A 23,807-nucleotide genomic window follows, 5' to 3' on the forward strand; every position below is an offset into this window, starting at 1 on the left:
CACACAAAGCCTGTTTGGTGGTCTCTTCACACAGATACGAGTGAAAGTGATCATTACTGACATCCATTCACAACTTTCCGGGGTGCCTAACTATTTTCAGGGCCCTGGATAAAGGTGAGCAGAATCAGACAGGGTCCCACCCTCACAGGGTTTGGAGTCAGTATAATCTCAAGTGTGGTGAGGCTGCCCTGCCAAATCCCCTGTGGTGTGAGGACTCCTGTGACACACACGCTGCAGGACCAGGGTTGGAGGGTCCCTTCACATCCTAAGGTCAGCCCTCTCTCCCAGGTTTTGTGTTTAGTGCTGGTTTGCCATTGACAGGGGCGTTCTGCAAACCCAAACCAGGACCCGAGAGAGTGTGGCCCCCGCAAGAACGGGGGTTGCTGTCTTGGCTCCCTGTTTAGGGAGATGTCTGAAGTCAGAGCTGCTGCAGCAGCCTTTTGCTTCTCCATGGTCTCCAGGCTTGAGTGATGGCCTCATCATCAGCCTTCAGGGATGATCTGACTCTCTAGACACTCCTGTGGTGTGCAGGAGCCATGCGGCTCTGATGCGGGTCCTGCCAGCATGGTGCCAGTGAGGCCCAGGTATATTGATGAATGCCCAAGTGGGCAGATGAGGGCTTCCCAGCAAATGGATATCTGTGGGTCAGGGTGGAAACTGTGGAGGAAGGAGGCAGGTAGGGCCTTCTCTGGTTGCTATGGGCTGGACCTGGGAGAAGGCTAGGTGTATTGCAGAGGGAGAAGGGGTTTCTCATTCTTTCATTCGACAAACACTTCCTGAGCATCTTCTCTAGGCCTTGTGCACTAGGGATTCAGAGTAAACAAGATAGACAAGAATCTTTGCCCTCATGGAGCTGACATTATCATTAGGAGGGACACACGAGACAAATCAGTAAAATATAGAATATGTTCAATGGTGATAAACAGTAAGGGGGAAAAAGAAGGCAAGGCAGGCAGAGGAAGACTGCAGAAGTTGAGATTTTAGATGGGGTGGCTAAAGGGGACCTCATTTAGAAGAAGTGTGATAAAAGACCTGAAGAAAGCAAGGGAGTGGGCCGCGAGGCTCTTGGAGGGAAGGATACTCCTGGCTGGGGAAGAGCAGGTGGAAAGCATGGAGATGGGGCATGCCTGGAGAGGGTAGGAGGCCAGCACAACTGGGGCTGTGTGAGCGAGTGGGAGAGTGCAGGAAGGAGGTCGGAGGCTAAGAGGGAGCTGGACTCGCAGGACCACCAGGAATGCAGGAGAGACTCCACTGGGAGCCCAGGGAGGGCTCTGTGCAGAGTCACAAGTTCTGCCTTAGACTGGAGGAAGATCATTTTGGCTCCTCTGTTGAGAACAGGGTGTAGGGACAAGGCCAGTAGGGGAGACCAGTTGGGAGGAGACCACTGCAGTCATCAGATGAGGGGGAGGCACTGCACCTTTGTTCTCTACTGTGTCCCAGCCTATGGCATGCATCCTGGCATGGAGCAGGAACTCGATAAATATTTGTTGAATGATGTGTGCTTTAGTGATGTCCAAGTACCAGTTTTCAGACTCATGCTAGGTAGGCTATATGGGGAAGGTGCAGAAAAACAGATCCCAGGCATTGCAGCTGGGGATCCTGATCCAATAGGCTTCTGATGGGAAAGTTGAATCTGGATTTTTAGCACAGCCTGCAGGTAATTTTGGACAGGCAGGGACTGGCCTTCTGTGTCAGTTAGGGATGATTTTGGTTGCAAGTAACAGAGACTGACCAACAATGGTTTAAACAAAGAGGGATTTATTTTATTTACAAGAATTCTGGAGAAGGATGGCGGCTGGTATTGGCTTGGTGAAATAATGATAGGGTCAATGACTCTGTGATTCTCTTGGCCTTTTTGTCATGGTAGCAAAGTGGCTGCTGTGGCTCCAGGCATCACACCCTCAATCAAGGTAGGAAGAAGAGGCCCAGGGAGGTGTTAGCCATGCCTGTGTCTTTTATTGGAAAAGCTTTCCCAGAAGCCCAGGTAGACTTCCTCTTCAATTTCATTGGCCACACCTGATCACATAGCCATCCTAAGCTGCAAAGGAGACTGGAACAGTGAAAATCTGGATTTACAGCCTCCACAGTTGGAGTGGCTGGAGATACAGAGTTGGGACGACCCCTGAAAAGTGAACCAAGGTCGTCTGCACGGCTGCCCTGGAGGGCGTGGTGCTTGAGGACCCTTCTACTTCTGGGGCTTCATGGAATGACTTGTTGCCTCCATGGAGCACCTCTGGGGACCACTGGGTGAATCCCCAGGCATTCCCTTGGAGAGCCCTCGTCTATCTGAGACCCTCTGTCTTGCTTCTCTTCACATGTCTGAACAACACATGGACCCGAGGGCTGCTTCTTTGGGGAAGTGGTGATCTTTATTTTAGGGATTGTGCATCTTCAGCGTAACCCTCACCTGGCAGACATTAAACAGCGTAAACACATTCTCAGCACGCCAGTCACATTCAGGAGCCTCTTGGAGCTTGACTTATACACACGCACACAGGCGGAATATCTGCATTTACAGCCCTGTGCTGGCAGCACACACAGGAAAAGCACGACTTCAGTCACCCTCAAACCACCCAGTTATGAGTAAGACCAGAACAATCCCTTTCCTCCGACAGTCCCACGTTTGCTTCCAGGAATCAAAGAGCATGCCAGTGGCAGCTATCTGTGGCAGTTTTGGGAAAGTGAAAGGAGATGCTATTCCAGCACTGCTCTGTCACCTTAGATGATGGGTTTAGGAAGCCAGAGGCAGGGATTTCAGGGGAAAAGAAACAGGCCTGGTTTATTCTCTAATTCTTTAAAAATGGGATAGGAGCAAAAGGTTAAAATATGTGGGTCTCACACAGGAAAGGCCTTCTGAAGAAGAAAAATGGGTGAACTCACTGGAGTTGGCCCAGCTAGGGGTTGGGTCTCAGGTGACAGAGGCCGGAGATTCAGACTCAAAGGGGCCAGTCCATAAAGGTGGCAGTGGGGTCTTCAAACCACTGTTTCTATTCCAGAAGCCTACTGAAAATCATTGTATATTTGCTTTCCATAAGACTAGGAAAAAGTAAAAAAAAAAAATTTTTTTTTTTTTTTGGCTAGAATTGCATTGTAACAGTGTGGTCACACTGGTAAGAAATGCAGATTGGCAATCACGTACATCTCTGATTAAAACAACACTCACATAACCAACACAATTTGCTAGGCCAAAGTCTTCACGGGCAATCCCTGGGGTGGGAGTCTGGGATGGGGTGGATAATGAAGAATACCTGGGGTTGCAGAAGTGGGGTGGGAATCCCTGGGGCATCAGTCCACAGGAGGTGGGGGCCAGCGATGGCTTCAGGGGTGATATTTCCAATATATATCAGCCCTGGGCACTCTCGCCCTGCTGCTCACAGCATGGTCCTCACACCAGCAGCCTCCGCCTTACCTGGGAGCTTGTTAGAAATGCACGAACTCCCAGATCTATTGAATTAGAAGCTGTATTAACAAGATCCCCAGTGATTTTTATGCACAATCAAGTTTGTGAGGCACTGCTGCAGACTTCTGAGTGCAGGAATGCGGCAGCCCTGGGTAGGTGTGGTTAGAAGGCCTGGACGGGGAGGCTGTGCGGAGGGGATGATGAAAGCATGGGTGAGGGGAGAAGACCCTAAACAGCTGTCTTTGTTAGTCCCCGCCCACCTGGCCGGGATGCCAGCAACAGGGCCACCTGCAGTCTGCCCTGCCCTTCCTCCCCTCAGTGGCTTTGAAGGCAGGTGTCCTTGAAGCTAAGCTCTGCTGGCTGCAGGTAAAACCACAGGTGGGGCAGTTCTCTGAGACCTAGGAGCTGGGGTGTACAGAGAAGCGGGGCCCTGGGGAGCCTTGGAGATTCCTGGTGGAAAGGCCTGGGCAGAACAGAAGGCTTGTCAAGTCAGAGGGCCACCTCTTCCTCCTCAATTCTGCCAGAGAAAGCTCCTGTGCTGGGCTCTGAACCCACTGCAGGGAGGGGTGCAGGTTATCCCTCTTGGAGCAGGAGGGCTGGGTGCTTGGAAGGAAAACCTAGGAGCTTAGGGCCCCCAGCCTCCCAGGGAGAGCCAGGCCCTCTGGGGTGACACATTTCTACAGAAGCAGGTGGGAACATCACAGACGTCCCAGGGCCTGGGGCCCAGGGCTGCCAGGTACAGAAGGGCTGAAGGAGGCTGTCCAGGCCAGGGTGGGCAGTGGCCTGAGCCCGGCAGCTGGCCCTACAGCTCTCTCTCTTCGCTGGTCAGTGTGGCAATTCTCCGCAGGTTTTCCCTGACTTTAATAAACTCGGGGGCGTGATCCTCTTCCTTCTCTGGTGGTTTTTCCAGCTGAAGGAGGGAGAAGCAGAGAGTGAAGTGGGTGGAGCTAGGGGGATTCCTACTCTGAAAACCTGTGGAGTTTGGACAAGGGGCCCACTCAGTGGGGAAACAGAACCAACCTGGGGATGAGTTTTGCTATCAGCCTGGTAGCTGGGGCACAGAGCATGAGACTGAGTTCTCCTTGTGCAGCCTGGTTCAAATCACTCACCCCCTCTGGGCCTCAGCTTCCCCATCTCTAAAATGGGAATGCCACCTGGCTCACAAGACAGTTATAAGAATGAAATCAGAATCAGCATGCAGTACACTGGGCCAGTGAGGAAGCTGAGGTTCAGGGAAGCCACTCGCCCTAAGGACCTAGCAAAGTGAATGGCAGAGGGAGGACTCAGGCCAGGAGTGGACTCTTAGTCCAGTGCTCTGTCTGCTGATCCTCTTCCCTCTTACTAGCTGTGGCCACAGCAGAGCTCCTCCCTGGAGGACAGCCCTGGAGGATGCGTGGTCCCTGCTGGGTGCCCATCACCCACCTGGTTCAGCCTCTGCTGCCGTCTCAGCAGCTCCTGCTCAAAGGGGCACTGCAGCCGCTTGGCTTCCAGCTCCTCCTTCTTCTTCTTGATGAGCTGGTTCCGCCGGCGGTGCTCTAGGACACGCTGCAGCTCTGGCTTGCTGTCCACACCAAGGCCCCTGGGGTGGGAAGTGGGGAGCTGTCAGGAGACCATCACCTTCCCGCTTCCCCCAGCCTCAGGGCTGCTTCCTGCGGTGACACCAACCCCCATTATTATCCTGTGCAATCCTCCCTGTAGCCTTGGAGGTGGACCCATTACTGTCCCATTTTACAGGGACAGAAACTGAGGCTCCTAGGGCTGAAGATACCAGTCCAAGTCATAGCTACAGATAGGCCACATGAGGATTTGAACCCAGGCCTGTTTGACTGCAGAGACCAAGTTTTATGTTATTTCTGGTTATTTTCTTAGGATACTTTCCTAAAGGTAGAATTGCTGGGTCAGGCTCTTTAAAAAGATTTGAGGTACATATATCTATCTGTGTCTGAGAAAGGTTATCCAGTGTATCCTCCTCTGAACAGTGTACAAGAGCATCTATTTCTCCCCACCATCACCAGCCAATCTTTTCATATTTGAGAATCTGGTAGGCCAGAAAGAATATCTGCTTTTCATTTGTTTCTTTATTAGTCACATGGAACAACATTTGATATGTTTACCAGCCATTTGCATTTCTTCTTTTGTGAATTAACTGTATTATCAATATTATTTTTACAGACAAGGACATGCTCTGTTGCCCAGGCTGGAGTGCAGTGGTGCAATCATAGCTCACTGCAGCCTTGAACTCCTGGGATCAAGTGATCCTCCTGCCTCGGCCTCCCAAAGTGTTGGGATTACAGGTGTGAGCCACCATGTCTGGCTGTACTGTATTACTTTTTATTCATTTTTTCCTTGTCGATTTTAAGAGATCTGGGCCAGGCACAGTGGCTCACGCCTGTAATCCCAGCACTTTGGGAGGCCGAGGAGGGCGGATCACGAGGTCAGGAGACCGAGACCATCCTGGCTAACACAGTGAAACCCTGTCTCTACTAAAAATACAAAAGAATTAGCCGAGTGTGGTGGCGGGCACCTGTAGTCCCTGCTACTTGGGAGGCTGAGGCAGGAGAATGGCATGAACCTGGGAGGTGGAGCTTGCAGTGAGCTGAGGTCGCGCCACTGCACTCCAGCCTGGGCGACAGAGTGAGACTTCATCTCAAACAAAAAAAAAAAAAAAAAAAAAAAAAAGAAGAAAAAAAACAAGAGATCTGAATTTTTTTTTGTATATGTGAGTTTTAAAAATAAAATTTATTTATATTACAAATACTTTCTCTGATTTGTCTTTAAGCTTTTGTTTTTGATTGTGGTGATGTTTTTTGATATTAAAGGGATGAGTCTAAAAACCATTCAGAGAAAATGCTCATATTATAATACTAATTGAAAACAAAAACAAAAGCGACTCAGTGAACAAAATGATAACTGTTAGGATATTGGTCACACAACTGAAAAGAATAGAAATCACAACCGGCTCTAATACCAGAATCGGCCAGCAGAGGGCGCTCTGAAAGCACCGCTGCGTTCACGCTGTTACTGGTTAGCAGGAGTATTTCCCAGTCCTCCAAGGGGAGGCTCAGCCTTCCTCTTCTCCAATTCACATCCCGTCAATTGCCCCATCCCACCCCTGCCACCTCCCAGATGCCCCTCTGGCTCGTCTCTGTCATTGCACACCACGGCCTTCCACGGAAAAGCCAGCCAGCATCCTAGGCCTCTGTAACATTCCTGCCCACTTTGGTATTGTGAGCTCCCCCATCCCACCTCACCAGACGGGCCCACCACACCTTGTGCCCCTGCTGTAGACCTTTCCTTAGTCCATCCTTCTGCCCTGGCCTGCACCACGCAATCGATGCTCCAGGCACAGTGAGTGACTCCTGTTTCCTGTTCATTTACATATGAGGTTACCTCTGCCATCCAGCACCCACCTCCGGCCTGGCTAACTCCAGTCCCCCTTCAGGTCATAGCTGAGGCAGCACCGCTCCTGTGAAGTCATTTTAGACCCCTCTCGGGTTCCTCCTCTGGGGTCTCAGGCCTATTTATGCCCTCATCAATGCACCCATCCTACTGCCTGGCTATGCACCCGTCCCTGTCTGTGAGGACAGGAACTGGGTCCCATTCATTCTTGTATCCCCAGGTCTGGGCTCAGTGCCCAGCACATAGTAGGTACTCAGTAAATGTATCTGGAGTGTGGGCATGAAATGGGTGGCTGGGCAAGAGAACAGGGCTTTTTGGGTCCCTCTGGTTCCCAGGGACCCACTGGGGACGGGGTCTTTACAGGTTTTGCCGGTGATCATGTGGGGCACCCTCAGCCTTCCTCAGCCTCTGGGAGCCCCAGGATGAAAGCCAGCTCTGCTTTCCTCCAGGGTCACCTTCCCCATCCCCCACAGGCCCAGGTGCTTGCGGGGCCCAGGCAGCAGGGCTTCATCCCTACCTTCTGTGGTTCATGAGCAGCTCCCGGTGGAGCTCCTGGTGACTCCGAGAGGCCTTCACGGGGTTCAACAGCTTCTTGGGCTTGATGAGCTCCGGATTCCACTCTCTGTATTCTGGCCGGGCCATCAGGCCCCCGATGTCTGCCCGCTCCCTCTGGATCTCCGAGTACATGGCGGCTGTAGAGATGGGCAGAGGTGTAGCTCAGAGCTGAGCCTATAATCTCACCCTGCCCCATGGGACACAGTTGAAGGGCAAGGTTTCCATGTCAGATGGACCTTGGCCACCTGCTACTGCGCATACCTGGGCAAGCTATCTGACTTTCTGAGCCTTAGTTTCTTCACTTATAAAATGGAAATCATAACGGAACGCATGCACAGGGCTGTCAGAATTGGAGATGATGTTTGCAATGTGTCTGGAGTATAGAAGTAAAATGATAACGGGTCACAAAATACGGGTTGACACATGCATATTTTTGGCCTGACTTTGCAACAGTTTTCGCCCACTATAAAAGGAATTATGTTTGAGTTTCTGTTTTTCAATGAGCTTGTAACAGAAAAGGAAAATATATTTAAAAAGAGTAACATGTACTTGTTAAAAACAATTTGGATAAATGCAGTGATAAAAAGAAAGTATTACACTTATTGTCTAACTCTATCCACAGTTCCACAACTGTTCAGCTTTTCATTTTCTTCACATCAAAGAGGAGAGTATGAAATTCAGAGACTGCTGTATCCCTAATAGCAAAGGGATAGTTGTCAAATGTTTGGCTACTCAATGGCCCCACTTCTACCACAGCAGTTTGAAATCTGTCAGTTTACTTAAAATTCAGACACAAGGGCTCCCTCTTCTACAAACTGGCTCCTTATCCTTGAAATGCCCAAAAGCAAATACAGCAGAGAGAGAGAGAGAGAGAGAGAGAGAGAGAGAGAAAGAGACTGACTTAAAAAAAAAAAGGCCTCAAAGGTATAGACACTGCCTGGCCATTAGCTGCTTATAGAAATTTCAGTGAAAATTTAGACTTTAGCTCTGCTCTCTTCATGAGTCTAGCTTTGCAGAGGTTGAGCTCCTATTATATGCCAGGCCCTGACAGTTGGCAGTGTCTGGTCTGGTATGCAGTAGGCGATCAATACACATTTGTTGGTAATTGCCAATGCAACTTTTGAAGTTTTCTTTGGTCTTGGGGAACCAGTGCCCGGTGGCATGTGATTTTCATGTGGCAACTGAGGGAGCGTGTCCCCATTTCAAACACCAGGCTTCAGCCCCTGCTTGAGGGCCACCATGTTGCCTGTGGACAGACTCTCATTTCCTCCCCCACACTGGGAAGGGGATGAGAACCATTCTCTGCCCAAATGCAGTTTCATGGATGAACAGGGATGTGTGAAAACCTGAAAGTGGCAAACAGCTTATTGGGGTCAGAAAATACAGAGAGGGGGGTTTGACGGGGTGCACGTTGCAAAGTGATATGTCAGGAATCTAGGCATAAAACAGGAGACTGTACTTTGCAACGGTGGCCACCAGACCCGTGTTTGGCATTTCTATGATGACCCATCACAGGCTGCTGTTAGGAGGAGCAAGTAAGACCACATACGTAAAGGTGCTGTGTAACCTGGAAAAAGTGTTAATTATTATAAGGTGTTTTGGATGTAGCCAGGTGAAGTGTCAGAGGATAGACATGTTAATTTTTTTCTCAAATTCATATTCTCAGAACCATTTCTATAATGAGAATTCTTATTAACTTCCCTTTTTTTTCTCATCTTTTTCATAAGGCTGTTTGCTTTCAGGTTATATCCTTCCTAATTTTTTGGTCCTTAAAAAGTGATCATAATAGTATTTAGAGTTACTTTAAAATGGGCACTCGACAAAATACATAGTTGGCTGTATCAGCTCCCCCCTCCTTAGTGTGGATATTTTCTTGTCTGTGGGATCAAGCTCTCTGGGTGCTTATGCATTAGAACACCTGGATTCAGATTGGAGCTTTGAGATCTTCTCTCTTTTGCTGCCTATTCCTATTGTCAAGTGTCGCCCATCCTTTGACTGAGTAATTCTCAGCTACGCTCTTTCCTTCCCGTGACCTCAGCTCTCTTCCTGTTCAGCTCATGCCACACTTTAATAACTACTTTGGCTCCCCAGCTATTCACCTGTTCTTAGTCCCTCTGTGCCCCCCAAATCTTCCAGAGCTGCTTGCTTTTCATCAGCCACACCATCCTTAAAAGAACCCACTGTATGTTGCCAAAGTGATAAGGTAGGAAATAGAATAAGTTGGATAACTTTAGGAAAGGAGATGGCAGCCTTAATATTTGTATAGATAAAGCCATACACTCAGAATTCCCACATGGATGAACAGAAACGCATTTGAAACTGAGAGAGTTCAAGAATGTGGCCAGATACAAAATAAGCACACAAAATCAAGAGCTCCTGAGTAACGGGAATGACCACTGAGAAAGTGCATAATAATAAAAATAGTCATGCATTCCACACATGTTCGAGTTCCTGTGATTTTCCTGGCACTGTGGTAGACACTGGACACACAGAGGAGAACTAAACAAGTGAGATCCCGGCGCTCACAGAACCCACACTCTGCTAGGGAGGCCAACAGTCAGCACACACACAAGCCAATGAAAACGAAAGACCACAAAAGGCTCCAGGCTCCCATAGAGACTAAGGAGGGACCCGCTGTCAGCCAGGTATGGTGAGGGCCTCTCTGAGGAGGCGACATTAAGATCTGACAGTTGAGAATGAGGAAGGAGGCCATTTGGGGCCTAGGGAACAGCATGTGTGACTCATGTACCTTGAACAAGCTGGGTCTGTTCAGGGAACAAAAAGACATAGTGTGCTGGGAGTGGTGTGAGCTGAGAGACTGGGAGAGCGCCTGGAGTGAGGGTGGACGGGTGGGTTCAAGTCGGGGAAAGGCGCGCCTGATTCAGTTATAAAAAGGTCATTCTCGCTGCTGTGTGGGGAAACCATCAGAGGCCTTGGGATGTTTTATGACTTTGGTTTCCTTCACTTCCAATGGGTGGTCTCTGTCTGTCTCTTCCGTTAACTTCCAGGGGAAAAATCTGTGATTGACCTGGCTGAGACCTTCGCCCCATACATAAGTTGCCGGCCAGCCAGTGGGTTGGCTGCCCCAGGGCCAGACAGTTGGACTCAGTCACACAGGGTTGCCCCTGGAAGAGGGGCCCTGTTTGGTTTGACTTTCTGTTGTTGTTGTCTTGAAATTCCAAATGCATTTTGAACAAGTGGCCCTCCTTTTTTATTTTGCACTGGGCCCTGTCAATTATGAAGCCAGTCCTGCACCCCAGGTCCAATCTGTGGTCAGCCCTGGCTCAATGATTTGCTCCAGGCCTTAAAAAAAAAATTAATTAAATTAGCAGTGAGCTGTGGATGATGGTGTTTCCCTGAGGCCAGGCTGGTGTGGTGGGTGAGGCAGGAACCCTGAGGGATGTGGCTGGTGCCTTAGCTCAGAGCTGCAGGGGAAAAACCATCGCCTTTGCCACTCAGGGTGCTGAACCCCAGCAGACAACCCCTGTGAGATCCACGTATACACCTATGAGGGGTGGGGTGAGTAGGGTTGCTGGGGACCCCCAGGACTTAGAAAGCTGAGCCAGCCTTTCTGCCTTTTAATTTATTTAACCGAGGTCTCTGGGCGGAAGAACCTCGTGCAGGTCCTGTTATAAAAGAGACTACTCAACAAAGCACAGGTGCCAGGCCAAGAAAATCCAGGCTGTCTTGGGCGGTCAGCTGGGCCTCCTGAGGCAGAGGACTGGGGTTGTTCCGAAGGCTTCTGGGCATCCCGAGAGATCCAAGACTCTGGGGTCCATCCGGGGAGTGGCCGTGGAGCGGCTAAGAGGGGAAGTGGGCATTAGACATGTCCTCTCTGGAAAGAAAAAGTTGAACACCCAGGAGAAGAGCTAGCAGGGAGAAGGAGGAGCGGGCCAATCACGAAGAAGAAAGGTAAGTGGCTTGTTTGTATTCTTCCCGGCTGTTAAAGAAATGCAGGAGGAAGCAGTAGCATAGGGAGGCTGAAACCATTCAGACTTGCATTTGAATGTCAGCTCTGTCCATGCCTCCCTACCCTCTGGAGCTGGAGCCTGGACACTACAGCCTTTGGACCAAATCCCACAGCCCTGGGACACAACACGCCCACTTATTGTCTATGGCTGTTTCCCACTGAACAGCAGAGTTGAGATGGGACAGCTGCTTTTGATCTGGTGTTTCCTCCTCTGCAAAATGAGCGTTACATTAGAATCCTCCTCCATGAAGTTGTGATATCATAAACAAGGTGATACTTGCAAGGTGCTTGGCAAATGCCTCGTACAGAGTTGAGCGCTTGGGGCTGGCTACCAGGGCTGCCACATACAACAGGCTGGTTGGGTACCTCACAGCAAGTCCTCAACTCCTATAGATTAAACTGTGAATGGTGCCCCTGGAATGGCAGTGTGACCACCCTGTTAGCTGCTATTAACAATCACTATTAATAAATCCCATTCCTAGTCCTAGATGGAGCCTTCTCATCCTCAGAAACCACACTGGTTAAATCAGTGGATCTTAACTTTGGCTGCATATCGGCATCACCACAGGAAGTTTCAAAAATTCCAGTGCCTGAGTCCCACCACAGGGATTCTGATTTAATGGGTTTGGGGGGCGGCTTGGCTTTGGGGATTTTTAAAAGCTCCCTAGGTGATTCCTAGAGTCAGCCAACTTTGCAAACCATGGAGTTAAAAACCCAAAACACAAACTTACTTGCTTCAGCCCTGAAGGATCTCAGCTGACTGTAGTTGGCCTGGTTATTGTGAGCAAATCTGATTAAGGTCACAGTTCTTAGCAGCTGTGTGATCTTGGGATGGTCTCTAACCTCTGGGATGCTCCTCTGTAGAATTGTGATGCTGTGAAGATTGGATGAGCTAAAGAGCTGGGCATGGGGTGGAGGCCACCAGTAGGCGACAGCTATTGAGTGTCTTGCATGACTATAGGATGGCAAATAATTCTCAATATGCAGATTATGGGACTGATGTTGTTTTTCCTGGGGTGGGGATAATAAGAGGTCTGAGGAAAGATTTGGAACCCCTTGCTTGGTTCCTCCCTGGTTCTGTTGGTGACCCAAGAGGTCCCAGAGCTCCTTGCCACAGGCTCTACAGGACGTTGGCCCCACACCAGGCAAGGCTCAGCAGAGATCACTGCTGCTCCCACGGAGAGTGCACCGGGCCACTGGCGCATGCATGGCTAATGCAGGGTGGCAGATTTGAAACCAAACACTGGTGCCTCCAGCCACAGGAGAGAGTAAGGAGAGACAGAAGGAGAGCTGCACTGATGGAGTCTCGGGGCCCAGTTCGTCTTGACAATAGCCATGGGACCCCAGGCTGTCTAAGGCCTCAGTGTCCCTTCCACTTGCCTCTCCACTGTTCTGGTAGTCATGTTTCTGTCTTCGATGGCATCAGTTGTAACAAATGACACATAAGCCAGTAAAGCAATGGTTAAAGCAGATGTTTTAGTGGAGACAGAGTGGGTTTGATTCATGGTGGCAACCCTTCCCAGCTGTGTTACCTTGGGCAAGTAGCTTAACCTCTCTGAGCCTCTATACAGCAAGGATAACAGCCTATTCATGGAGCAGTTTGGAGGGTGAAGTGATACAATGGCATGATGTGCTTAGCCCAGTGCCTGGCAGAGTGATGCTCACCGAAGACAAACTATGGTACTTCTGTCCTGAAGAAACCCTGTGGTCACCACTAGAATTTGATCTGGATCTCTAAATCACCCTTGGAGGCAGCCAGTGGTACCCTGTTTTATAGATGAGAAAACTAAGGCTCAGAGAGGTCAAGCTACTTGTCTCAAGATACACAGAGAGTAAGCAGCAAAGCCAGGACCTTGGACGCCAAATTCAATGCTCTTTCTACCTCTCCACTGTCTTCAAGGTGCAAAATGTCTTTTAGTTGACAAAGCAGGGTTATGTCCCTTTTCTCTCTCTAGATAGTCAAGAAACCCCAATGAAGAGGCTGTGTGAGCCCATTTTATGGATAAGAACATGGAGGCCTGCTAACTTGAGGACTCCTAGCCTACGTGAAATGCAAACTCTCACTGGGGAGCCCCAGCCTGGCCCTAGCAGCTTTGGGCTTAAGCTAGAGTCCACGGGCCTGTCTGGCCTCAGGCTGGTCTCTGTTTAGGAGAGGACCAGCTGGTGGCCTTCCCTCCTGTGCCCCCACTTCCTCATTACTGTTCAAGCTGCTGGGTTCCAAACACATTCAGAACCCTCTTGGTTCAGCATTTAATGGGATGGCAGGGCAGAGGAGAAGAGAGGCTTTCAAAATAACGACTGGCAAAGGAAAAAGAGGCATTCAGTAAAAGTGACAAGCATGGTCACTGGATTTCCTGACCCTTCTGGCTTTTTTCCTTTCCATGGGGAAAGTGCCTATTTGTATTTCGCTGGCCAGCAGCCAAAGAACAGTGTATCTGGGAGCCACCTCCAGATCTCCCAGCAGCCTCTGGTCAATGCTCGGAAGCCCCCAGCAGAGCTGCTTGTCCATTTGGATGCAATGACTCAAGGCTGACTTCCTGACCATTTTGCCTCAGGTCCGTTGCAACTTCCTACCTCGGAAGGAGAATGTTGGGTGGACATTTAGGATTTTGAACCAATTAAGTAGCAGAGTCCAGGGCTAGACATGGAGGGTCCTTAGCAAGGTTAGTGGACAGCATTGTGCGGTTGATCTGGAACAAGCATCAGCAGACCTGGAATCCCTGCTGGCTCATTAGTGGCATGATGTCAGCCACTTTACCTGGCAGATGCCTCTGCAGGGAAAATTCCAGCAGGTACTCACCACCAACAGAACTAAGAGGGCCACTCAGGATCTAAGCCTCCCAGAGATGCAGGCGTGGGGGCTGCCTTGAAGCTCAAAGCTACTTGGGTTTGGTAGCAGTTTCGAAAAGTGACACACCCAATCCTACAGCTCTTGATTTCTGGCCCAATCTCAGACTTGCCTTGTATTGCAAAGTCCTAAAGCCAAATTCACCAGAAAGGCAGGCCCTTCACACGTTAACCTGCGTGCACTATGTGCCATGCACTGTGCTAAGCACCTAGCAGTCATATCTCATGAAATATGAAATTCTTACGACAGACTGAAGAGGTGGGTACTGTCATTATCCTCTTTTTACAGTCAGGGAAACTGAAGTTCATGGAAGTCATCTGATTTCCCCAAATCACACAGCCGGTGAAGGAAAGAGCTTGAATCTGAGCCAAACTCTGAAGCTGAAATCTGTGTTCTGTCTGTTGTGCTGAGAATTAAACCCCCATACTGTGTGATAATTGACTTAGGTGAGGCTATATCATGCATTAATTCAGATTCACCTGAGGATGCAGCAGAAAAAGATCAACAAGAATGCAGGGCTATGCCAGGGGGCTCGCTTCTTTGTCTCCTACCCTTTTCCGAAACCCAGGGTGCCTGGAGGCATCTCCCGTATCATTTTACGGATGCTGGGACATAGCCCAGGTACCTAAACTCAAAGCACTCAGGTCCACTGACAGCCCACTTCAGTGTACCGGGTCTGCCCTCCTTCCCTTCCACCTCCTCCCGAACAGCACCGCGCTCAACAGCAGGTGAAACAGAACAGAGATGGTCTTACTTCTCAGGTCGAGTCCTTGGGAAGGGAAGTCAGGAGCGTGTTGCTGGGTTCCTCACTCCACCGGGAAGTCCCAGACTAGCAAGGAGGGCTGCCTCTAGAGGGCGGTTCTTAAACCCCTGGGAACGGAGGCTGCTGAAATGTGCCAACAAGTGAGACAGCCTTTGCATTCCTGTTTATTCTGGTATCAATAAAAAGGAACTGTTACTATAGTAACAGATATTTCACTTGGTGCACGGCCACTTCCACGATGCGGAACATCATGTCCAAGCCACACGCTTGAGAGGCACAAATAAATACCCATTTTGTCAGATTGATGAGGAATAAGAAACACGCCAAGCTTTGTTCTGAGCAAGGCGGCTCACGTAAAGGAATTTCCCTTGTTTCTTATGGGAGGGTCAGGCAAGAGTGGATTCCAGCACTTCCCCATGGGAGGGGAAGCCAAGCTTCCTGAGGCAGTGGTGTGGATTCTTCAGGAGAAAATGGCTCTGGAGGGAAAAGGGTGGGGTGTAAAGGGAGGGGAAACTGCTCAGCATTGGGTCAGTTCTTAATTATCCACGAATGGGTCAGAAACTCCGTACACAGCGTTTTCCTGATACCCTGAATGTCATTGGAACTTCACAGAGGAGCCAACGGAAGAGCGTGGGAGAGGGGATGCACCGTGTCTGGGTCTCAGCAGGCTCATGTGTTGGCCCTGGCTCCAGCACCAGCCCCTTCAGCAGCCACTCAGTGTCTCTGTGTCTTGGTTTCTGTGTTTGTCAAATGTGGAGCATACCAGGGTGGTTGGGAGATGACATGGATGAGATGACATTAGTGAAGCACATAGTCAAAGCTCAGCATATAGGACTTTTCTCCAAGAGAGACCTGGACTCTACGTGATCTGAGGCCAGAGCCCAGCATGGTGCATTTTGCCTGGCAGAATATGTGTTCCATAAGTAGTGGCTCAATGAATGAACGTGTGAATGTAAAATATAAAAGTAGGCCAGGCATGGTAGTTCATGCCTGTAATCCCAGCACTTTGGGAGGCCGAGGTAGGCAGATCATTTGAGGTCAGAAGTTTGAGACCAGCCTGGCCAACATGGTAAAACCCTGTCTCTACTAAAAATACAAAAATTAGCCAGGGGTGGTGGCACACACCTGTAATCCCAGCTACCTGGGAGGCTGAGGCAGGAGAATCGCTTGAACTTGGGAGGCAGAGTTTGCAGTGAGCCAAGATTGGGCCACTGCACTCCAGCCTGGGTGACAGAGCAAGACTGTCTCAAAAAAACCCAAAAAACAAACAAACAAAAAAACCCAAGAAAAGTAAAAAATGTATGTAGATCCTTAAGGCCAGCCTGGATGCTTATAGATAATGGAGGCATTCTCCTAATTTCAGAATCAGCTTTCACTTGAAAAGCTGGAAGTGTTTTCTATCGTTTAGTGTCATCCTAGTTCCCCAGTGAGGAAGCTGGGGTCTACCAGTTAGACCAGGCCTCCACCCCAACTTTACTTTCTCATGGAGTCTTGGTTGGCTAGAAGGTGATGAGGCCTAGGACATGCATCACAGGTGAATGGAGGCTTTAACAAGGCAACCTTGTGTCTTCTTTGGCCTATATTATTTGTTCATTTAACAAACATTTATTTAATTCCTACTGTGTTCCTGGCACTGTTCTAAGTGCTGGGGGTACCATGTGAATGACACAGGTAATATCCCTGCTATCAGGGAACCTACCTTCAAGGGGGACACACAGTAAAGAAGGGGACATTCAGGATGACGTCAGGCAGTGAGGAATGCCGTGATGAACGCAAGGCTGGGTGAGGTGAGAGGGGGTGGTGTTTTAGGGTAGCAGAATCACAAGGAGTCAGTTGTGTGAAGTCTGTACACATGGGAGAGTCTTCGTGGGGTGGGAAGCCAGTGGAAAGGCCCAGACTGGGTGGATCCTGGTGTGATGTAAAGGCAGGCTGGGTGCCATCTTGGGAGTGAGGGAGGTGGGAGACAGGGGTGGAGTGGGAGGGACAGGGCAGGCATGTCCAGGGAGTCTTGGCCACGCTGACCATTCTCGAGCCACTTAAACTAAGAGGGTCCTAAATTCTTGGGTATAAAACAATTTTCTGGAAACAACGTGTGGTCCCTTTTTTTCTTCTTCCCCAATTCTGCATTTCTTGAGGCACTATGAATGGTAGCCCCCTCAGCCTCCCACCCTGCTCTGCCTTAACTTCCCCAAACTCTCCTGGTAGAAGAGGACAGCTAGATTCTTGTCAAACCACTCTTTGCTGACCCTGGTTCCTTGCACACATCCTCCTGCTCTGCAAAGAAGTATTTTGAATATTTCTTAGGGTCTTTGGTGGCTCAGATGAACCAATCCCAGTGCCTTCTAACAGTTGGAGAGTAAGAAGGATCCTGGAGCGGGGGAACTTCTGACAGCTCCTGCTCATCCCCGGAGAAGACAGAAGCCCATCACCTGGTACACTCCAGAGGAACACGCACCTGACAGCCAAGGAGAACTGGGCAGTAGTCCTCGGATGTTGGGCGTCATTTTCCCTGGGCAGTTGGGAGTCACTGTGCTTCTCCCACAAAAACTCTTCTCACAGTCCAACTTGTATTCAAACCCATCAGACTGCTAGCCCCAGGGCAGGTACCTACCTATCTTCCTGTCCCAGTACTGAGGGGCTCAATAACTATTGTTAACCTGAAGACACCAAAAACCTTGACAGCACTGAGCTTGTTACAGCACCATCTTGCTGTGTGTCCATGTGCAGGTGCAACTGTACGTGAGATCAGCGGCCAACCACCACCCTTTCCCAGGCCACACTCCATCAGCAAGAGACTATGCTACACCCCAAGACGAGATGCAGCCAATAAACATGTCTATGTATTGACCTGAAAAAGATGTCTTCTACATATTCAATGAAAAATCATATGTAATAGGATCTCTTTTTTTTTTCAAGATAAAAAAGTTGGTATATGTATAAAGAACCAGTGTGGAGGCAAATACACTAATCTGTTAGCAGAGGTCAACTCTAGATCAGTGTATCTCAAATATTATTACTAGATGTCATTTGAAATGAGTGCTAAAAATGCTCTTGCTTAGATCCTCAGAACCTCTGAGGGAGGAACCTAGGAATCTGGATTTTTTTTTTTTTTTTTTTGAGACAGAGCATTACTCTGTTACCTAGGCTGAGTGCAGTGGTGCCATAATGGCTCACTGCAGCCTTGACCTCCTGGGATCAAGCGAGCCTCCCACCTCAGTCTCCCAAGTAGCTGAGACTACAGACACATGCCACCACACCCGGCTAATTTTTTATTTTTTTTAGAAATGAGATCTCACTGTGTTGCCCAGGCTGGTCTTGAACTCTTGGCCTTAAGTGTTCCTCCTGCTTCAGCCTCCCAAAGTGCTAGGATCACAGGAATGAAGCCACCATGGAATCTGGATTTTAAACGTACCTCTCTGGGGGCTCATTTATATTAAAGAGTTTGAGGACCATTGTTCTACAGTGTAAAATTACAGGCCCTTCTCCTTTGTCACTGCATTTCTGTGATGTTTGCGGTGTTAAAAGAAAAAAAAAGGCCCAAGCATATATTACTTTTGTTATCAGAAAAAGACTCTAAGAATTAAAAATGTGAGAAAGAGCAACATTTCCCAAACAACTGTAGTTAGTTAGGAATCACATCTGGCTCAGTTATGTCATCAGAATATGGGAAAACAGAGGCCCTCTGAACAAACAAGCCTTTGAGGCGTTTACTCCAGGTAATTGCATAATTCAAGCCACAGCCGCTGTCTCCTGCCTCCTTCTGTGTGGCTTTCCCTGGAGGTCTTCCTATTCTTCCAAAAGGAAGGACTCTGGGAAGCCAGGGGCCTGGGGATCTGCATACTTGCTCGGCCCCCTGGTGAGCTGCGGCATCGAAGGGGGAAGCCCAGGGGCTGGGCACACCCCTCCTGTCTTCCCTCCCGTCCCCTTTTAACTCTGATTTCTTGGGAACCAGAGGAACCCAAAGGAAGGGGGACAGGGAAGACCAGGGGAGGCAGTCCTGACAGGGAGGCGGAGAATTTTCCTGCATCTATAGTGGGCTGGGCTGCAGTGTGCAGAAAATAACCTCCCCAAACAGCTTTTGTTTCATTTTTGCCCCCTTTCTCCAAGCCCATGGGCGCCTAGAACAGCTTATCTGGGCCCACAAACATCAAACAAGAAGTTTCCATGGCAACTTAAAACTTCCTCCTCAGCCCTGTATTCAGTCTAAATCTCCAAGGCCCCTTTTCAAGGCCTCAATGGGGTTTCTGAGCAGCCACCCACAAAACAGCCCTAGGATTAAACCGTGCCCCCGCCTCTCAAACATGCTCTGCAGAAAGGACTCGGGGGTTGGGGGAGAAGAAGCTGTGCTGGCAGAAAGAACCTGTCATGGGATCCGTGGAGAGATTATAAAAGGAATGAGAGTCGCCTTTACAACAAGTTTGAACCGGGAAGAATTTACCCAGTTGAGGGATTTCAAGCGTGAAAATGGGAAAGTGAGAGGGGGTGGGGAAGAACTTAGAGTCTTGTTTCTGAAAGCTGGCTCTCCACCCAGCTGCAATTAGACATGGTTAATTTGGTCTCTTAGCTGCAGAAGGACCCTGGGGTACCCCCATCCCCAGTACATTTTAATTCCCTTGTAATCAGACAAGAAGCACAGTGAGTGAATCTATGGATGGTGAGAGGATGTGAGAGGGAGCATGTGTGTGTGTGCGTGTGTGTGTCTGTTTCTCTGTGTGTGTGTGTGTGCGCGCACGCATGCAGGAGAACCTGGGCAGACCACAACTGTCAAACTGAGCAAACTTCATGATTCCTGGCAGCATAGTTGCTAGATGTACCAAATAAAAATGCCACACATCGAAGTTAAATTTGAATTTCTAATGAGCACCAAATAACTTTTTAGTATAGTCCATGACATAGCTGGAACATGCTTACACTAAAATATGATTTGTTGTTTCTCTGAAATTCAGATGGAACTGAGTGCCCTGTATTTTATCTGGCAGCCCTACCTGGCAGAGGCAGGGGTGGAGGCTGCGTCTGCCCCTCTGGCTGCGGAGAAGAAGTATAGTTGCTGATGCCCGCAGGCACCTGGGGAGGTGCCTTTTTGTCCATAGTGCAGAGAGATGCTTTCCTCCCTTCCAGGAACATGACCTGAGCTCCAGGTAGGATGCAGGTAACGCCCCTCAAGTGGACTTGAACTACTGGACTGTATTGCCTCCCAGGCATGGCCAAACAGGAGTTATTCCACAGAGGTGACCCTTCTAGCCCTGTGATTAAGAGCATGGACTCTGGTGCCAACCCAGACCACAATCCTGACTCCATTGCTGGACAACTGGGTGACCTTCAACTCTCTGTTTCCTCCTCCCTAAAATGGGGCAGACGTGTTTTTGAGGAACAAAGGAGATATGTTCTGGAGAGCCCTTCACACCGTGGCTGCCACAGAGTCAGGGCTCTGTAAGTGGCAACTATTATTTTGATAACTCACTTAAGAGCATTCAAGTTTGTTTGTTTGTTTGTTTGAGACAGAGTCTTGCTCTGTTGCCAGGCTGGAGGGCAGTGGCACGATTTTGGCTCACTGCGACCTCTGCCTCCCGGGTTCAAGTGATTCTCCCACCTCAGCCTCCTGAGTAGCTGGCATTACAGGCACCTGCCATCACACCTAGCTAATTTTTGTATTTTTGGTAGAGACGGGCTTTCACTATTTTGGCCAGGCTGGTCTCGAACACCTGACCTCAAGTGATCCACCTGCCTTGGCCTCGCAGAGCGTTGGGATTACAGGCGTGAGCCACTGTGCCCGGCCGAGCATTCAAGATTTTCATCCAACTGAAAAAAGTGGGATTAAAGACTAGAGTCAGAACAATCTCAACAGTGTAAAACACACACACACTATGCATAGCAAGGTTTGGAAGGAGGCATTTCCAAATGTTATGTGCGGCCGCCCGTGGTTAGTGGGATTATGTGTTAGGCCGCCTCCTCTTTAGTCTCAATTTCTCGAAATATCTATGGTGAGCATGTCTTACTCTAATATTAAGAAATTATTTTAGCCGGGCGCGGTGGCTCATGCCTGTAATCCCAGAACTTTGGGAGGCCGAGGCGGGTGGATGACCTCAGGTCAGGAGTTTGAGACCAGCCTGACCAACATGGTGAAACCCTGTCTCTACTAAAAATACAAAATTAGCCGGGCGTGGTGGCGGGAGCCTGTAATTCCAGCTACTCAGGAGGCTGAGGGAGGAGAGTTGCTTGAACTCGGGAGGCAGAGGTTGCAGTGAGCTGAGATCCCGCCATTGCACTCCACCCTGGGCAACAAGAGCAAAACTCTGTCAAAAAAAAAAATTATTTTGAAATACCTTGGGATAAACGTTTTTCTTTTTCTTTTTCTTTCTTTTTTTTTTTGGGACAGGGTCTTGCTCTGTTGCTCAGGCTGGAGGGCAGTGGAGCAAAGACAGCTCATGGCAGCCTCAACTCTCTGGGCTCAAGTGATCCTCCCACCTCAGCCTCCTGAGTAGCTAGGACCACAGGCATGCACCACCATGCTGGGCTAATTTTTAAACATTTTTATAGAGACGAGATCTCACTATTTTGCCCAGGCTGGTCTTGAACTCCCGGCCTCAAGGCATGAGTCACCCAGTGTTATATTATCTGCTGCATGACTTGAGGCTACTGTTAATGAAAAGAGCCTCTATTTTGGGTCTGAATCTGTAATGTCCTCCTTGGGGGCTTCTCAAGGAAAGGAGTGCCCACCCCTTCACCACATGGACAAATTGGCTCCTTACTCCCATTCTCACTTCCTGCTGCTCCCTGTGTGGAGCAGCCAGAGAGCGGGTCCAGAGGCACACGGTCCTGGTTGGAATCTCAGCTTCACTCTCCATGAGTTGTATGACCTTAGACAAGTCATGTTACCATCTGAGCCTCGGTTTCCTCATGTTTCCAATAGGGGTTTCCATTACTCTGCTCCCTGAGAGGAGGGGCAGATCTGTTTTATTTATAAATACATCCCTGCACCTTGGAAAACAGAGGCCAATAAATATTAGCTGGATGAATAAATGAATGAAGGGAGTTGATGAGATGGCAGATGTACAGCAGAGATGGGGTGACCGTTGAGTGACTGACAATCATCAGCCATTATTGTGACTATCCTCAGAAGGTGTGCAGACTTTGGCATGGATGGACCGCAGTTTGAATGTGTTTTCTACCTCTTTGTGGGGTAGAAAATGTTCCTTAGTGGACCATGGGCAAGGTGCTTAAGCTCTCTGAACCTCGGTCTCCTTATCTCTTAAATGGAGATAACAATTGGCAGTGTCCTTGTGAGGCAGGAGAATAGGGTCTGGAGGCAGGGAACATATGGCCGCTTCACGCTGACTTCCCAGAACAGAACGAAATCAAATGAAGACACTTCGGCTATGACAGGAAATATCCTCTCCATTTACATAGGGCATGCACCCAGTAAATGACTATATAACTTCACTCCATCCCCTTCATCTACATAGGACGTACACCAAGTAACCGATGGAAACCTCTAGAGGGTATTTAAACCCCAGAAAATTCCGTAACGGGGCTCTTGAGGCCCCATGCTCGGCCCCCCTCCCGCCCTGTGGAGTGTACTTTCATTTTCAATACATCTTTGCTTTTGTTACTTCATTCTTTCCTTGCTTTGTTTGTGCGTTTTGTCCAATTCTTTGTTCAAGACGCCAAGAACCTGGACACCGTCAATGGGTAACACTTGTAGAGTGGTGCAGGGAAGGAGCCAGGGATATTAAGTGCAGCCTCCGTCCCTTTTCCGAGGCCCCGCTCCCTTCCTGGCTCCTTACCCGCAGGCATGCAGCCCCTGGAAACACTCCTACGTGTTTGCTATTCTGCGTGGGTTGATAGCTAAGAGGTGAGGGGGAACACAAGGCCTTCAGATTAGGGAGACCCCCTCCGCAGCTTTGAGAGACGATCGAGAACTGGGTGGGGACACTTAGGGTGGCGTGCTTTGTAGGGAAATCGCCGGAGCTGGGATTGGAAATCAGATTCGTCTGATGATAAAGCTACTCCTTCTCTGCCTGTCCCGCCTCAGCCAGATTTCAGACCCTCCTTTAGGAAGGCGCCGCCAGTCCTGAAGTTTGGGCCAGTTCTTGCTTTGGGACTTGGAGAACTGTGGTTCCGGTAACTGGGTGGCGGGATCTCCCCCAGGCGGGGCTTAAGCGGGAAGGGCGAGCAGTTCCAGAGCGGGCCGCGCGGGGCGCGGGGACAGGCACCGCCGCTGCAGACGCGGCAGCTGGTTTGCCTCGCGCTTTTGGCTCCAGCGGTCGGCAGGCATGCGTACGGGTGGGGCGAGCTCCTTGCCCAAGGCAGAGGGTAGCTGGCCCGTGAGCCCAAGTCCCTTGACGCTTTGTAATCACGGACCTCCACAGTGCAGGACCCCAGCACGAGATAGTGTTTCACCTCCTCCAAACGTCTCTCTCCAAGGAGAGTCCGGAAGAAAATACCCCAAATGCTTACCGGGGCTTTGCTTTCTCTTTTCCCCCCCACTACATTCCTGTATTCTCCGAATTATTTGGACACTGGTCATATATTAGGTTAACTTCATTTTTCCAAATAAAAAGTCCTATTTCCTGAATAGAAAAGAAACACGTGCTTACTGCAAACAAGCAAACAAAAAGATGGAAGAGAAAAAGCACCTATCATCCAACCCCCAACCTTAAGAAATGAAACCACCCAGTGTTTCCTTCCAAATAGTTGCATGCACACATATAGAAAGGCGGTTGCTCTCCTAGATCTGCCTTCCCTTCCCCTCCCCACCTTGTGTCATGCCTCACTGGACAGCAGACCTCCTTCAACGGCGCTGCCGGGCTCCAGTTTCTTTATGCCCCATTGCCTGCTACTCGGGTCGTGCCCATTTTCCTCTCTCCTGGCC

General features: G+C 49.5%; 1 protein-coding gene across 4 annotated transcripts in view; it reads right to left on the minus strand.

Annotated features, from left to right (window-relative positions):
• Nucleotides 1-1,741: 1,741 nt before the first annotated feature.
• Nucleotides 1,742-23,807, minus strand: part of FAM107A (family with sequence similarity 107 member A) — a 63,380-nt gene continuing 41,314 nt past the window's right edge. For 2 of the 4 annotated variants that reach the window (XM_054680325.2, XM_009445465.3), the window contains 3 exons: nt 7,317-7,491; nt 4,823-4,979; nt 1,742-4,310 (listed from right to left, as the gene is read on the minus strand). In XM_054680325.2, coding sequence (XP_054536300.1) covers nt 4,203-4,310; nt 4,823-4,979; nt 7,317-7,491 — 440 coding nt within the window. In that variant the 3' untranslated portion in view covers nt 1,742-4,202. 4 annotated transcript variants of the gene reach the window in all.

This window comes from Pan troglodytes, chromosome 2 (assembly GCF_028858775.2).
Source record: "Pan troglodytes isolate AG18354 chromosome 2, NHGRI_mPanTro3-v2.0_pri, whole genome shotgun sequence".
NCBI lineage: Eukaryota > Metazoa > Chordata > Mammalia > Primates > Hominidae > Pan > Pan troglodytes.